General features: G+C 51.4%; 1 protein-coding gene across 6 annotated transcripts in view; it reads left to right on the top strand.

The window, feature by feature from the left end:
• The window catches only part of LOC125629205 (uncharacterized), a 262,178-nt gene extending 254,833 nt beyond the window's left edge, over positions 1–7,345 (top strand). For 5 of the 6 annotated variants that reach the window (XM_075124112.1, XM_075124113.1, XM_048834573.2 and 2 more), the window contains 3 exons: positions 730–843; positions 1,215–5,847; positions 6,768–7,345. In XM_075124112.1, coding sequence (XP_074980213.1) covers positions 730–843; positions 1,215–2,587 — 1,487 coding nt within the window. In that variant the 3' untranslated portion in view covers positions 2,588–5,847; positions 6,768–7,345. The remainder of the gene's footprint in view (positions 1–729; positions 844–1,214; positions 5,848–6,767) is intronic. The other variant, XM_048834580.2, reaches the window with a different exon arrangement.
• Positions 7,346–15,399: the final 8,054 nt, after the last annotated feature.

Raw genomic sequence — 15,399 nt, forward strand, 5'->3', positions numbered from 1 at the left:
ATAATCTAAAGCATATCTAGCTAGATTACTTGCTAAATTCTAAGACTCCATTCCTGTTCTGTCCCCGGCAAAAAGCATCACGCAGACAGACACAGAGGCTTTGTTTCTCCCTCCCCCCAGCTTTTGAAAGTATCTTGTCTCCTCATTGGTCATTTTGGTCAGGTGCCAGCGAGGTTATCCTAGCTTCTTAACCCTTTACAGGTGAAAGGATTTTTTCCTCTGGCCAGGAGGGATTTTAAAGGTGTTTACCCTTCCATTTATATTTATGACAAAGAGTAATGTCAGGAAAAAAAGTGCAGTAATAGCAGTAATTTCTAGAAAACACTGGCCCTAGTCATAACATTAAATACGATAGTCTCAAGATATAAGCTGTGTTCATCAGATCTGGCACTCTGCCTTCACATAGTTCACTCGGCTGGTGGGTTCTACCCCTTCCCCCATTCTGTGTCTGCCTTGTCTATTGAGACTGTAAATTCTTCAGGGCATGGGCCATCTAATATTCTGGGTTTGTATGGTGCCTTCCACAACAGGCTGTTAGTTGGTCCTTAGGCACTAAGGTAATGAATATGATTTATAATAATAATAACTCTCCTGACACTTTGAGCCAAGGAAGCTGGCCTTGGGATGTTACTAATTAAAAATGAACTGGGCTTAAAGCCATGGAATATTCCGTGTGACAAGTATCCCACAAATTCCACTGACCTCCCTTGTTTTCTTTGCCTTGAGCAGGGTTTCCAGTTTCCAAACCTGATGTGATCTTGCAGCTGGAACGAGAGGAAGACCCGTGGTTCCCAGACCCCCATGGCTCTGAGAAAGAAGTGCTCCCAAGAGTTGCCTGCACAAGTAAGAAATTGGTTAAACAAACTCAAAAACTGTCCATGAATACAGGAAACATTTGGGATATCCTACAAAAACCTTGTGAACTCTCCAAGTTGAGGATTGTTCCCTGCAGATGTAGGATCATTAGGCGGATGTCACTCATGGCTTCCCAGCTACCCTGACTGACAACTGGCAGCAGGTGCCTCCCCAGTCTTGCTTTCCCATGAGAGTTCTGGTGAGATGTGGACCCAGAACTGATCCCTTCCTCTCTCTCCTCTGGGGAAGGGTTTGGGGAAAATCAGCTCCTGATAGGTTTGATCTCTCCCACACATATTTTGGTTTGTTCATCCCTTTTTCCATTCTTCTCTCTGAGATTTCCTTTCTCTCTGGCGCAGGAAGTGATCTATTTGTGGATTCTCTCTGTCTCCCATCAGGAGTTGGGCTGGCGAGTGAGAACGAGGAGAAACCCCAGCAGGAAGATTCTGAGGAAGTAGAATCCCATGGGACGTTATCAGGAAGATCCAAAGGGAATGATTCCGGGAGTTGTGCACTCCCAGAAGAAGAAAAAGCCTGTGAGAGTCAGCAAAGGCCAGAGGAAAACTTCAGTAGCCACTCAGATCTTGTTACACGTGAGAGAATCAACTTGGAAGAGACATGCTACGTATGCCATGAGTGCGGGAAAATCTTCAATCAGAGCTTTGCCCTTACCTCACATCAGAGAATCCACACTGGACAGACGTCCTACACATGCTCTGAGTGCGGGAAAAGCTTTAGTTGGCACTCACACCTTAGCATACATCGTAGAATCCACACACGAGAGAAACCCTACACGTGCGCTGAGTGCGGGAAAAGCTTCAATCAGAGCTCAAACCTTATCACACATCAGAGAATCCACACTGGAGAGATGCCCTACACGTGCTCTGAGTGCGGGAAAAGCTTCAATCAGAGCTCAAGGCTTATCATACATCAGAGAATCCACAGCGGAGAGACGCCCTACACATGCTCTGAGTGCGGGAAAAGCTTCCATCAGAGCTCAAGACTTATCACGCATCAGAGAATCCACACTAGAGAGATGCCCTACACGTGCTCTGAGTGCGGGAAAAGCTTCAGTTATAGCTCAAGGCTTATCATACATCAGAGAATCCACAGCGGAGAGACGCCCTACACGTGCTCTGAGTGCGGGAAAAGCTTCAGTCAGAGCTCTCGGCTTATCACACATCAGAGAATCCACAGCGGAGAGAGGCCCTACACATGCTCTGAGTGCGGGAAAAGCTTCAATCAGAGATCACACCTTATCACACATCAGAGAATCCACACAGGAGAGACACCCTACACGTGCTCTGAGTGCGGGAAAACCTTTAGTTGGCACTCGCACCTTAGCGTGCATCGTAGAATCCACACAGGAGAGACACCCTACACGTGCTCTGAGTGTGGGAAACACTTCAATTATAGCTCAGCTCTTACCACCCATCAGAGAATCCACAGTGGAGAGACGCCCTACACATGCTCTGAGTGTGGGAAACACTTCAATTATAGCTCAGCCCTTACCACCCATCAGCGAATCCACACTGGAGAGAGGCCCTACACATGCTCTGACTGTGGGAAATGCTTTAATCGGAGCTCAAACCTTATCAGACATAGGACGATCCACACAGGTGAGAAACCTTATGGATGCTCTGAGTGTGGGAAACGTTTCAGTTGGAGCTCCAGCCTTATTAAACATCAGAAAATCCACATGGGAGAGAACTGTAATAAATGCCTTGATTAGGGCTGGCTAAATATATATATATATTTAAATGACATTTGCTAATTCCCACATAGTGATCTTTGCACCATCTTCACTGTGGTCTCTCAGCTCCCCCAGATGAGTTGCCTGCTTCTGCCTTTTGCAGCCAACCCTTCGTTGTGGTCAGTCCTGTGATCTTTTCTATCAAATTATTTCCTTTTGAGTCGTAGGAGTGTGTGTCCCTCCTGCCAGGAATGTTCTTGAGCACCAGGTGGGAGAGAGAGGTTTGATCCCAACAAGCTACACTGAGGCAAAAACTACCTGTGCCTTACATCCACTAGGACTGTACAAGGCATTGGCTGCTCAAGTTAGTGATCTTGGTGTAAAAAGACAATTATAGTTGTACAGCAGATGCAGCCCAGGTGCAGTGGTTGCATTAGCTTTCCCCTTGACCTAAACTCCATCACTTTTCCTAGTCTAAACAAACCCTGAGTATCATGGTTATACTGTTCCCCCATTTCAAAGCAATTGTTAGTCATCAAGTTTCCCCTTCAGAAACAAATTGTTTCATTTGCAGTTGCTCGGATGTTGCTTCAGGTTGTGCTGGAGAGCAGATTTTTTTACTACCATTTTCCTCACTTAGAATATATTGAACTATAACAAAGATCAGGAACAGGGCAGGGATAGGGGAAAATGTCATTTCACCCTCTGTAACAACAGAAGAAGATAAGAACATGAGACCAGTCATACTGGGTGAGACCAAAGATCCATCCAGCCCAGTATCCTGTGTGCCAACAGTGACCCATGCCAGGTGCCCCAGAGGGAGTGAACCGAACAGGTAATGATCAGGTGATCTCTCTCCTGCCATCCATTTCCACCCTTTGACAAACAGAGGCTAGGGACACCATTAATGGACTTAACCTCCATGAATTTATCCAGTTCTCTTTTCAACCCTATTATCATCCTAGACTTCACAACCTCCTCAGGCAAGGAGTTCCACAGGTTGACTGTGCGCTGTGTGAAGAACTTCCTTTTGTTTGTTTTAAACCTGCTGCCCATTAATTTCATTCGGTGGCTCCTCGTTCTTTTATTATGGGAAAAAGTAAATAACTTTTCCTTATTCACTCTCTCCACACCACTCATGATTTTATAGACCTCTATCATATCCCCCCTTCGTCTCCTCTTTTCCAAGCTGAAAAGTCCTACTCTCTTTAATCTCTCCTCATATGAGACCTGTTCCAACCCCCTAATCATTTTATTTGCCCTTCTCTGAACCTTTTCTAATGCGAGTATATCTTTTTTGAGATGAGGAGAGCACATCTGTACACAGTATTCAAGATGTGGGCCTACCATGGATTTGTATAAGGGCAATAAGATATTTTCCATCTTATTCTCTATCCCTTTTTAAATGATTCCTAAGATTCTGTTCACTTTTTTGATAAGGTAAGTCAGAAGGATTCCCTTATTCCACGACACCATCCCAATCCCCTTGTTGTTCAGTTGGTTAAGTCAATATTTTTTTCTAAAGGTCTGGGAATAGGATTCACTAGTAAATGACTTGTAAATAAGCAAAGTACACATACATTCGCTCCCAAAGCAGTTGTGGCCCAGGCCCTGCAGCAGGTTGCTCCTGAAGATATCTCTTTCCTAATCAGGTGCATGTTGCCTATTATTTGTGAAATGCAGTCCCTAGCTAGGTAGAGATGGGGAAAATGGAAGTGACATTGCTGTTCAGCTCACCCCTGGGAGATGCTGCAAATGTGTAGAAAATGAAATCCATGTTGAATATGATAGAGCTGCAGAAAGATACCTATTTCTAATAGATTCCTGACTTTTGGTGTCTTACAGGGATTTTAAGACACACCTGAATTTAGTCCCTAATTTAAATCTGCACCACCAGATTAAAGAAATAAAAGTGCATATTTGGGGGAGTTATACCTCACTATCGCTACTGATACGTTGTGTGGTTGGTGAAGAATTCTATGCCAGAGAAGTGTAAAATTGCTTGAAGGAAGGTCAACGATTTGACAAGAACTCAGGTAGAAATGGCAGGTATGAGTGGTTGATTTTCACCACAGAGATGGATGCTCTGGTGACCTGTGGCCTAGGTAAACTATTTTTAGAACGCTGCTCCCTAGTTAAGTGGCATTGATCACACTTCTAAAGGATGCCATCATTAAATTGTGAACAACTATCTTTTACCATTTGGCTCCAAAGTTTCATGAAGCACAGAGAGAAACAGCTGATTCCTTCAGAGCCATTCCATGCCTATGAGTCCCAATCTGGCTGCCTTGTTGGACAAGAAGCAATTCCATGCTGGGCAAATGATGGTAGCCAATGAGGGAATGTATCAGATTCCAAGTTCAGACTGTAGGATACATGAATGCTGAGTCCAGAGTCTGTGTTTTGGTCACTTAGCCCTGGTCTACACTACAGGGTTAGGTCAAATTTAGCCGGTTTAGATCGATTTTATAATGAATGCGTGTACATAAGCAAACCCGTTCCATCGACCTAAAGGGCTCTTAAAATCGACTTCTGTACTCCTCCCCAGTGAGGGGAGTAGCGCTAAAATCAACCTTCCTGGGTTGAATTTGGAGTAGTTCAGACACAAATTGATGTTATTGGCCTCCGGGAGCTATCCCAGAATGCTCCAATATGACCGCTCTGGACAGCACTTTCAACTCCGATGCACTAGCCAGGTACACAGGAAAAGCCCTGGAAACTTTTGAATTTCATTTCCTGTTTGTTCAGCGTCGCAAGCTCAGCAGCACAGGTGACCATGCAGTCCCCCCAGAATCATAAATGAGCGCCAGCATGGAGTGAACGGGAGACACTGGATCGATTGCTGTATGGGAAGAAGAATCTGTGGAGGCAGAACTCCGATCAAAAAGAAGAAATGCAGATATACATGCCAAAATCGCACAGGGCATGATGGACAGAGGCTAAAACGGACACACAGCAGTGCCCCGTGAAAGTCAAAGAGCTCAGGCAAGCCTACCAAAAAACAAAGGAGGCAAACAGTCACTCTGGGTCAGAGCCCCATACATGCTGCTTCTATGATCAGCTGCATGGCATTCTAGGGGGGGACCCTACCACTACCCCACCACTGTCCATGGACAGCTGCAAGGGGGGAGTCTCACACAACAGGGAGGAGGATTTTGTGGATGAGGGGGAGGAAGAGAATAAGCAGCAGGCACGTGGTGAATCCGTTCTCCCCAGCAGCCAGGACCTTTTCATCACCCTAGAGCCAATACCCTCCCAAGGTGGGATCCCCGACCCTGAAGCTGGAGAAGGCACCTCTGGTGAGTGCACATTTGTAACTACAGTACAGGGTTTAAAAGCAATAGTGTTTAATGTCTGATTTGCCCTGAAGACTTGGGATGCATTCATGGCCAGTACAACTACTGGAAAAGTCTGTTAACATGTCTGGGGATGGAGTAGGAATGCTCCAGGGACGTCTCCATGAAGCTCTCCTGGAGGTACTCTGAAAGCCTTTGCAGAAGGTTTCTGCCTTATTTCGTCCTCCATGGTAGGACACTTTAACACACCAAGCCAGTAGCAAGTAGTCTGGAATCATTGCAGCACAAAGCATGGCAGCGAATGGTCCTGGGTTTTGGTCACATTCAAGCAACATTTGGTCTTTATCTTTCTGTGTTAGCCTCAGGAGAGTGATATCATTCATGGTCACCTGGTTGAAATAGGAGAATTTTTGTAAGGGAACAATAAAAGGACCCCATTCATGCTGGGCTGTTTGCACTTGGCTAAAAGGGATCATCCCAGAGAATAGCCACGCGGTGGGGGGAAGGGTGAAGGGATCATCTCAAATAGCCATGTGGAGGGGTGGGGGGAGGTCTGTGCTGCACATCCACCTGAAAACCGCAGCCCCTCCTTTTAAATGGCAAACCAAACCGGCATTGCATGCTATGGGAAAGGAGGACGCTGCAGTTTGAAAATATTCCCACATGTTATGAAAGTGTTAGAAGCCAAACCCGCATACCCTTTGGCTTACCATGGCTGCCTGGAAACCGAATTCTGTTGCTCAGCCATGTGTGATGTGTCACCATACCGGCAGGCATTCAATATAAAAGGCAAAAAGTGACCTTGTACCTAAAGCACATGTGCTGTCTGCTGTGAATTGCTTGATTCACTGTGAAAGAGTCTCTCTTTTGTTCTCAGAAATGTATCATCTTAAATTTTACTCTCCCTTTTTATCCCCCTGCAGGTGCAAATGTTTCTATGCTCCCCCATCATATCCGTCCCTGAGGTTATCGCAGATTAGAAGGCAAAAATAAAACCACATTCATGTTGACATGTTTTCCAAGCTCATGCAGTCCTCCCGCACTGATAGGGCACAGCTGAATGTATGGAGGCATTCAGTGGCAGAGTCAAGGAAAGTACTATGTGAGCGCAATGAGAAGAGGCAGGATGCAATGCTGAGGCTAATGGGGGAGCAAACAGAGATGCTCAGGTGTCTGGTGGAGCTTCAGGAACGCCAACAAGAGCACAGACTGCTGCTGCATACACTGTACAACCGCCTTCCCTCCTCCCCAAGTTCCATATCCTCCTCACCCAGACACCCAAGAATGTGGGTGGGGGGAGGCTCCAGGCACTCAGCCACTCCACTCCACAGGATTGCCCAAGCAGCAGAAGGCTGTCATTCAAACAGTTTTGATTTGTAGTGTGGCTGCAATAAGCAATGTGCCCTTGTCCTTCCCTCCTCCCCTACCCCACCCGGGCTACCTTATCAGTTATCTCCCTTTTTTTTAATTAATAAAGGAAGAGTGCATGGTTTCAAAACAAGAGTGACTATTTCCGTTGCCAGCTGTGATTGAAATGGGGAGGGTGGTTGGCTTACAGGGGATTAAAATCAACAAAGAGGGCGGGTTTGCATCAAGGAGAAACACACAACTGTCACACAGTAGCCTGGCCAGTCATGAAACTGGTTTTCAAATCCTCTCTGATGCGCAGCGTGCCTACCTGTGCTCTTCTAATTGCCCTAGTGTCTGGCTGTTCAAAATTGGCAGCCAGGTGATTTGCCTCAACCTCCCATCCCGCCATAAACATCTCCCCCTTATTCTCAGAGATATTATGAGGCACACAGCAAGCAGTAATAACAATGGGAATATTGGTTGCGCTGAGGTCTAACCTAGTCAGCAAACAGCGCCAGTGAGCTTTTAAATGTCCAAAGGCACATTCTACCATCGTTCTGCACATGCTCAGCCTATAGTTGAACTGCTCCTTACTACTGTCCAGGCTGCCTGTGTATGGCTTCATGAGCCATGGGAGCAAGGGGTAGGCTGGGTCTCCAAGAATAACTTAGCATTTCAACATCCCTAACAGTAATTTTCTGGTCTGGGAACTAAGTCCCTTCTTGCAGCTGCTCAAACAGCCCAGAGTTCCTAAAGATGCGAGCGTCATGCACCTTTCCCGGCCATCCCACATTGATCTTGGTGAAATGTCCCTTGTGATCCACCAGTGCTTGCATCACCATTGAGAAGTACCCCTTGTGGTTTATGTAGTGGTTGGCAAGGTGGTCTGGTGCCAAGATAGGAATATGCGTTCCGTCTGTCGCCCCACCACAGTTAGGGAAACCCATTGCAGCAAAGCTATCCATTATGACCTGCACATTTCCCAGAGTCACTATACTTGATAGCAGAATGTCAGTGATTGCATTGGCTACTTGAATCACAGAAGTCCCCACAGTAGATTTGCCCACTCCAAATTGATTCCTGACTGTCAGACGTTGCAACCTTCTACAGGGCTATAGCCACTCTCTTCTCAACTGCCAGGACAGCTCTCATCTTGATATTCCTGCACTTCAGGGTGGGGGAAAGCAACTCACAGAGTTCCAGGGAAGTGGCCTTACACATGCAAAAATTTTGCAGCCACTGGGGATCATTCCATACCTGCAAGACTATGAGGTCCCACCAGTCTGTGCTTGTTTGCTGGGCCCAGAATCAGCGTTCCACTGTATCAACCAGCCCCACTGCTGCCATGATGTCCCAATTGCCACACCCCATGCTTTCAGGAATGTCTGTGTCCATGTCCTCCTCACAATCATCCTCATGCTTCTGTCTCAGCCAGGTTCTGCACATACTGCAATATAATGCACGAGGTATTTACAATGGTCGCAACAGCAGTGGTGAGCTGAGCAGGCTCCATGCTTGCCGTGCTATGAAGTCTGCATGGGCAACCCGGGAAAAAAGGCACAATGTGATTGTCTGCAGTTGCTTTCACAGAGAGAATGAAGACTGGCGACATGTACCCAAAACCACCCGCAACAATATTTTTGCCCCATCAGGCATTGGGAGCTTAACCTAGAATTCCAATGGGCAGCGGAGACTGAGGGAACTGTCGGATAGTTTCCCACAGTGCACCGCTCCGTGCTTTGATGCTAGCCATGATAGTGAGGATGCACTCCTCCAACTTAATGCGCTTAGTGGGGACATACACAATTCACTGTATAAAATCGGTTTCTAAAAATCAACTTCTATAAAATCAACCTAATTTCATAGTGTAGACATACCCTTAGTTTTGCTCTTGAGTTTAATGCATGAGTATCACTTCTCTGCCTCCTGCTCCTTTGAAAGATTAGAAAGTGTGAAAATAGAGCACAGGTGATATTTCTCATCATGCAATCTGCCCACGTAGTGTGATGACCCAGAGAGAAATGAACTCACAGAAATGGAAGGCTCCTAGGTTATTGTAGAATGTGACTTCACACAAAGCTCACTGGGTGGAAATGGGAATTAAGAGAAAACTGCCTATAGGTTTATATTTTGTAATCTTTGAATAAGTTGTGTGACAGGGTCAGGCCAGATGGCTATAGGAGAGGAATTTTTTTTTGAAGCAAAAAGGATGTTTTTATTTGCATAACACACTTACAAAGTAAAAACAACAGCATATGCAATATATAACACAGCAGCGAATCAAAATTATTTTCTCATTAGCTTCAGGGGAGGGAAGTGTTCAAGCTTGCCCAGGCCCAGAGCGGGGGGCTTCCTCGACTGTCATAGTCTTCCATCCTTCCAAGTTACCTGGTGGCCCAGAGCGAGGGGGCTTCATCGACTCTCAAGGTCTGCCATCCTCTCAAGTTACCTGGCGCCATGCTCAGTGTCACCAACAATTCACTCCTCTGAAAGCACCCAACAAGAGGGGCAGTCTGTGGGGTGGACAACCGGGGGAGGGGGGGGCACGTGCATCCGCGTGTGAAAGGACCCCTCTAAGATGGTGGTGTCTATAGCAGCAAAGGCTGGGGCTGGGGTCCCTTACTCTCTGCCCCAATCAAAGGGTCAAACAAAGGGAACCGGATGGGGACACCGAGCAGAGAACCTCGGACAGCGCCCACCGCTCCTCAAAAGCATCAAAGGAGTCGGTGGACACTGCCCAGAGGACCTCCGCCCGGATATGTGAATGGACCAAGGATCAGAAAACGGCCCCACAGTCAAAGGAAACTCATCGGCCAACCTCTTCTCGCTGGTTTTACAGATGGCCGTTTTAGCCAGGGCCAGGAGGAGGTTAACTAGGAGATCTCGCGATTTTGTGAGGCCACGGATGGGGAGTGCATAAATAAAAAGGTGAGGGGAAAAATGCAACCAAAAACGTAATAGAAGATTTGTGAGGAGCCAAAACAGGGGCTGCAGCCTGGCGCACTCCAAATATACATGCTGCAGGGTTTCCCTCACACCACAAAAAGGACAAGTATCTGGGATGGGGGTGAACCGCGCCAAGTACGTGCCCATGCTCACAGCTCCGTGAAGGAGCTGCCAACTGATGTCCCCGATGGGCCTCGGAACCAAGGTGGAATATAGGCTGGCCCACTGGGGCTGCTCACCCTCCAAAGGTGGCAAAAGGTCTCGCCACTTTGTGTCGGAGCGGGACACTAGGGTGAGGGTGTGGGGGGAGTGGACCACGAGCGTGTATAGATGTTTCCTTGGCGCGGTTTGGAAGCATACCGGCTGCAGTTCATGCGGCCGGCCCACAGTAAAGGGGTGAGGGGGTTGATTGGGTCTATGGGGCAGGGGTCCAATTAAGAGGTCCGGCGGGCCTGGGGTAGAGGTTGGGCGGGGCGTGCCCTCAAGCAGGACCCTGTTGAGGCAAGCTCGAGTAGCGGGCGGCAAAGCAGCCTTCACCTCCTGAAGTACGTGCCGGGGGGTACGAGGTCTGGAGAGCCCCATGCGCCGAGCGAGCATCAGGGGATCCAGCCAGTCTCCCTGGTCGTAGTCCAGGAGGTCTCCAATTCTCATGACTTCTGCCAGGATCAAGCTCTGGTGCACCGAGTGGGACTCCGCCACCTGCACACGGAGCTGGGGGGTTGTGTAGCAGGGGCTCCGCGAGGAGATCTGCCCCCTCGGTGGCCGCCACGGACCTGGTCATTAAAAACAGTTTCCAAGTCCGGAGGAGGTCCTGGTAGAAGACAAGCAGCCCGGAAAGGTCTTGCGGAAGACCTCCCGGATGGAGATAAAAGAGCTGCCGGTCATATCGGAGCCCTCGGACGTGGCGCAGGAAGGCGTGCGCCAGTATACTCCATGCCGAACTGCCTGCACCATAGAGGAGCTTCTGTAGGGCCTGGAGGCGGAAGACGCGGACCTGAGTGTGCAGACATTTCAGGCCCTGTCCTCCTTCCTTCAGGGGTAGATGAAGAACCCCTGAAGGGGCCCAGTGCGTTCCTGACCAAAAGAACCCCAGAATCGATGTCCGGAGGTTGGTCAGGAAACCCAGGGCTGGGACCAGGGTGTTGAGCCGGTACCAGAGCATGGACAGGACTAGTTGATTAAGCACCAATGCTCTCCCTCAGAGGGAGAGACATCGGAGTAGTCCCATCCATTTCTGGAGCTGCTCTATCACCCCGCCCTCTAAATTTTCCCAGTTCTCCGGCGGAGAGGGATGTGTGGCAGAAAGGTAAATGCCGAGGCAGAGCAGTGGACCCGCGCTCCACCGGATGGTCTGAAGCGCGGGTGGGAGGGAGCTCGCCTGCCGCCAGTCTCCTACCGCCAAGCCAGAGCTCTTGACCCAGTTGACTCGGGTGGAGGAGGCTGCCGAATAGATGGCCTGGCAAGCCTCCACCCGTGCCAAGTCACCCGGGTCCTGGATCACAAGGAGCGTACGCCGACAGCACCAGCTGCAGCTCCGGCTCCTGCAGCACCAACCCTGTCAACCTCCTGCGGAGGAGACAGAGGAAGGACTCGATCACCAGAGCGTACAGCTGGCCCAAGAGGGGGCACCCCTACCGTACTCCTCGCCCAAAGCTGACCGGTTCGGTCAGAGTCCAGTTGAGCTTAACCAGACACTCTGCGGAAGCGTACAGCACCCGGAGAAAACCCACAAACTGGGGTCCGAAGCCAAACTCCTGCAGAGTGCTCAGGAGGTACCCGTGGTCCACCCTATCGAACGCCTTCTCCTGATCTAGGGACAGGAGGGCGAACAACAGACCATCTCTATGCCCGAGTTCCAAAAGGTCCCAAACCAGAAATAGGTTATCAAAGATACTGCGGTCCAGGATGGTGTAAGTCTGGTCTGGGTGGATCACGTCCACCAGCACAGACCCTAGCCACAGCGAGATTCCTTTTGCTACGATTTTGTAGTCCGTGCTGAGGAGCGAGATGGGACGCCAATTTCATAAATCGTGGAGGTCCCCCTTCTTCGGCAATAAGGCGAGCACAGCTCGCCTGCACGAAAGAGGGAGGACCCTGCTCTGCAGAGACTAGGCCCAGACGGTGACTAAGTCTGGGCCGAGGACATCCCAAAACACGCGGTAGAACTCCACGGTCAGCCCGTCAATGCCTGGAGACTTATTAGTGGGCATACGACAGAGGGCTTCTGAGAACTCGGCCAGGGTGAGAGACAACTCTAGCTGGTCTCGGTCGCTTGCGCTGACCATAGGGAGCTCCTCCCAGAGCACTCTGCAAGCGCCAGGGTCAGTCGGATCCGGGGAGAAAAGACTTGCGTAGAAGGCTCGGGCCCTCCTGCACATCTCCACCGGTTCTGTGAGAGGGGTGCCGTCCTCTGCCAGGAGGCAGGTGACGTGTTTCTTGGCCCTCCTCGTTTTCTCCAGGGCATAGAAGAAGCGAGAGCTGCGATCCATCTCCCGAAGGAGGCGGATGCGAGATCGAACAAAAGCGCCCCGGGCCCGATGGTGCTCGAGGGCCCGGATCTCCTCCCGCTTCTCCTGGCACACTCCGCAGAAGAGTGGGTCCTCGGGGCTGGCAGCCAGGCGCCTCTCCAGCTCTAAGACCTCCCGTTCCAACTGCTCTATCACCGCATTTCTCCGTCGGCTGGTGCCCCGGGTGTAGTCGCTGCAGAAAAGCTAGGCGCACACCTTCCCCAGGTCCCACCGTCACTGCACCAAGGGACAGGCACGCCGCTGCCCTCGCCAGGCCAGCCAGAAATCCCGGAAGAACATCACAAAGCCCTCGTCCTCCAACAGGCTGTTGTTAAAATGCCAATAGGCCGGCCCCGGCCTCTTTGTACAGAGGGAGGCTGTCACGGTGGCTAGGTGATGGTCAGAAAATGGGGCTAGCCGAATGCTGGAGGAGTGGGCTCGTGAGAGATGGAAGCGTGATAAATAAATGCGGTCCAACCGGGAGTGGCTCGACCGATGGGCTTCCACCTGGACAAAGGTGAACGTGGAAGTGTCATCCGGGTGGTGGTCACGCCAGATATCCACTAGGGAGTGATGTTCGACTATCTCCTATAGGGTGTCCGCGGCGGCCGGGCTCTGCTCGGTCCCTGAGCGGTCCCACTCCTCGAGGGTGGTATTAAAATCCTCTCCCAGGACCAGGCACTCGTGAGAATCTAAGGTGCCGAGGAAGGCGGACACCCGCTGATAGAATTGCAGCCGCTCCGGGCCCGATGTCGGGGCATAGACGTTAACGAGGTTAACCATGAGCCCTTCCATACGGACCCGGAGATGCAGCAGGCAACCCGGCACAGCCTCAGCGACCCCTAGCACCTTGGGCCATAGGTCGGGGGAGAACAGGGTCGCCACTTCAGCTTGTCAAACTATGGAATGGCTAAAGTAGACCATGTCCCCCCACTCCAGCCGCCAACTGTCTTTGGCGGTCGGATCCGTATGGGTCTCCTGCAGGAAAACCACAGAGTACCCCCCCTCCTGAAGGAAGGAGAGCACCTGGGACCTGCGGAGAGCCATCCTACAACCCCGGGTGTTCAACGATACGATGGTGAGAGGTGTCATGGGGAGGGCCGGGGGGGATCCTCACTGGCAGGAACGCTCCCATCCCCCGGCGGGCCGCGGAACAGTCCTTGACCCGTCCCGTAGGTGAGTAATTGGTCACGGAAGACGCGGACCCGCCAGTAGGCCGTGGCATCCTGCTTCCCTGTCCCTTTACCTTCCCTCATGAGGGCCCTTGTGGCCCGGAGGATTTGAAAAATGTCCCCAGATCACTGGAGAGCAAGCTGTACCTTGTTGCGGGAACCACGGACATCCTCTAAAAACTTCCGCAGTTCTTCTTGCAGCTCATGGGGAGCTGGGGTTACGGTTTCTGGGTTGTTCCTCAGCAGGGCCCTTGGTGTAGCCCTGTGGTCCACTTGGACAAGCAGGGTGTGGACCCCCGATGGGGTGCCTGATGGGCTGGAGCTTCTAGGCCTGCCTCAAGCTCTGGGGCAATAGGCGGCGTTGGAGGGAAAATAGCAGCTCCTAATGGGTCAGGGCAGGAGAACACAAAGGCCGCTCCCTTGGGGTCATCAGTTGGGAAAGGGAAGGAGACAGCCCTGGGGCCCACAGCATCAGGAGGTGGATTATCTTCTGTAGGGCCCCTGCCCGGGAAGGAAATCAATGGCTCTGCACCCACGGGGGGTGCCCCTGGCAACTCGTGTCCCGGCCGCGTGGCACCAGCTGTCACCTGAGCAGGCTCGATGGTCTTCAGCGAGGTGCCCTCAGTGGCTGGGTCAGTGGAGGAGTCCTGCGGCTCCTCGGAGGTGGGAGCAGAAGCAGCAGTTAGGGGGAGGGAGCATGGGGAAAAGAGGGGTGGAGTGAGGTTGCCCAGATCAAGATTTGCTGGCAAAAGATCGTCCTCCCCCTGGGCGACCAGGGTCAGATCTAAGGCTTCGATCTCCTCGAACATGGAGGAGAGGACACTTTCCGCCGCCCCGGGGTTCTCCCCGCCGGCACCCACCACGACGGTTGCCTCGGGGTTCACGGGGGCTTCGGGTAGCGTCAGGACAGAAGGGGCTTCCTCGAGGGTCTCGGAGGGGAGGTTCTCCTGTGGAGGGGAGACACTACCCTCCAGTGCTGCCACGTCTTTCCCAGCTGACACCGGTGGATGGGACGCACTTTTGGGCAAAGTGGAAGGTTTGGCATCGGTGCCCCCCTTCCTGGTCTTCCGGGGGGGCCTCCGCCTCGAGTAGATGAGGCAGAGCTCAAGCCTTCCACTTGCTTCGCTTCCCCTGGACTAGGGCCCAGCCCTCCATGGCATCATCTGGGGGCTGGTTAGCAGGGGTCGTGTCAGGGGGTAAAGGCGATGGCTCAGGGACTTGGGGGGGAAATGGTGGGGCAGCATAAGGGAGGGAGGATTCTCCCTGGGGCAGGCTCTCTCCCATGCCTGGTGATATCTCTGCCACACCCTCCTCCGTAGGCCCCGCTAGATTGCCAGCAGCGAGGGCGGGGCTCTCCCGCTTGTCTGGGCGTTGTAGGGGAGGTGCCCCTTGGGCCTGAGCGGGAGTAGCGGTGGTCCGAAGAGGGGGGCAGGCAGGTTCGGGTACCAGGGAGCCAGGGGCATCGGCAATGATGGGGCCGATGTCCTGCCGGGTCTTGGGGATCCCAGGTGCCTCTCCTTGCTGGGCTAAGGGGCAGTCCCTCCGGACATGCCCTGACGCCCGGCAGAGGTAGCACCAGG

This window comes from Caretta caretta, chromosome 28 (assembly GCF_965140235.1).
Source record: "Caretta caretta isolate rCarCar2 chromosome 28, rCarCar1.hap1, whole genome shotgun sequence".
Taxonomy (NCBI): domain Eukaryota; kingdom Metazoa; phylum Chordata; order Testudines; family Cheloniidae; genus Caretta; species Caretta caretta.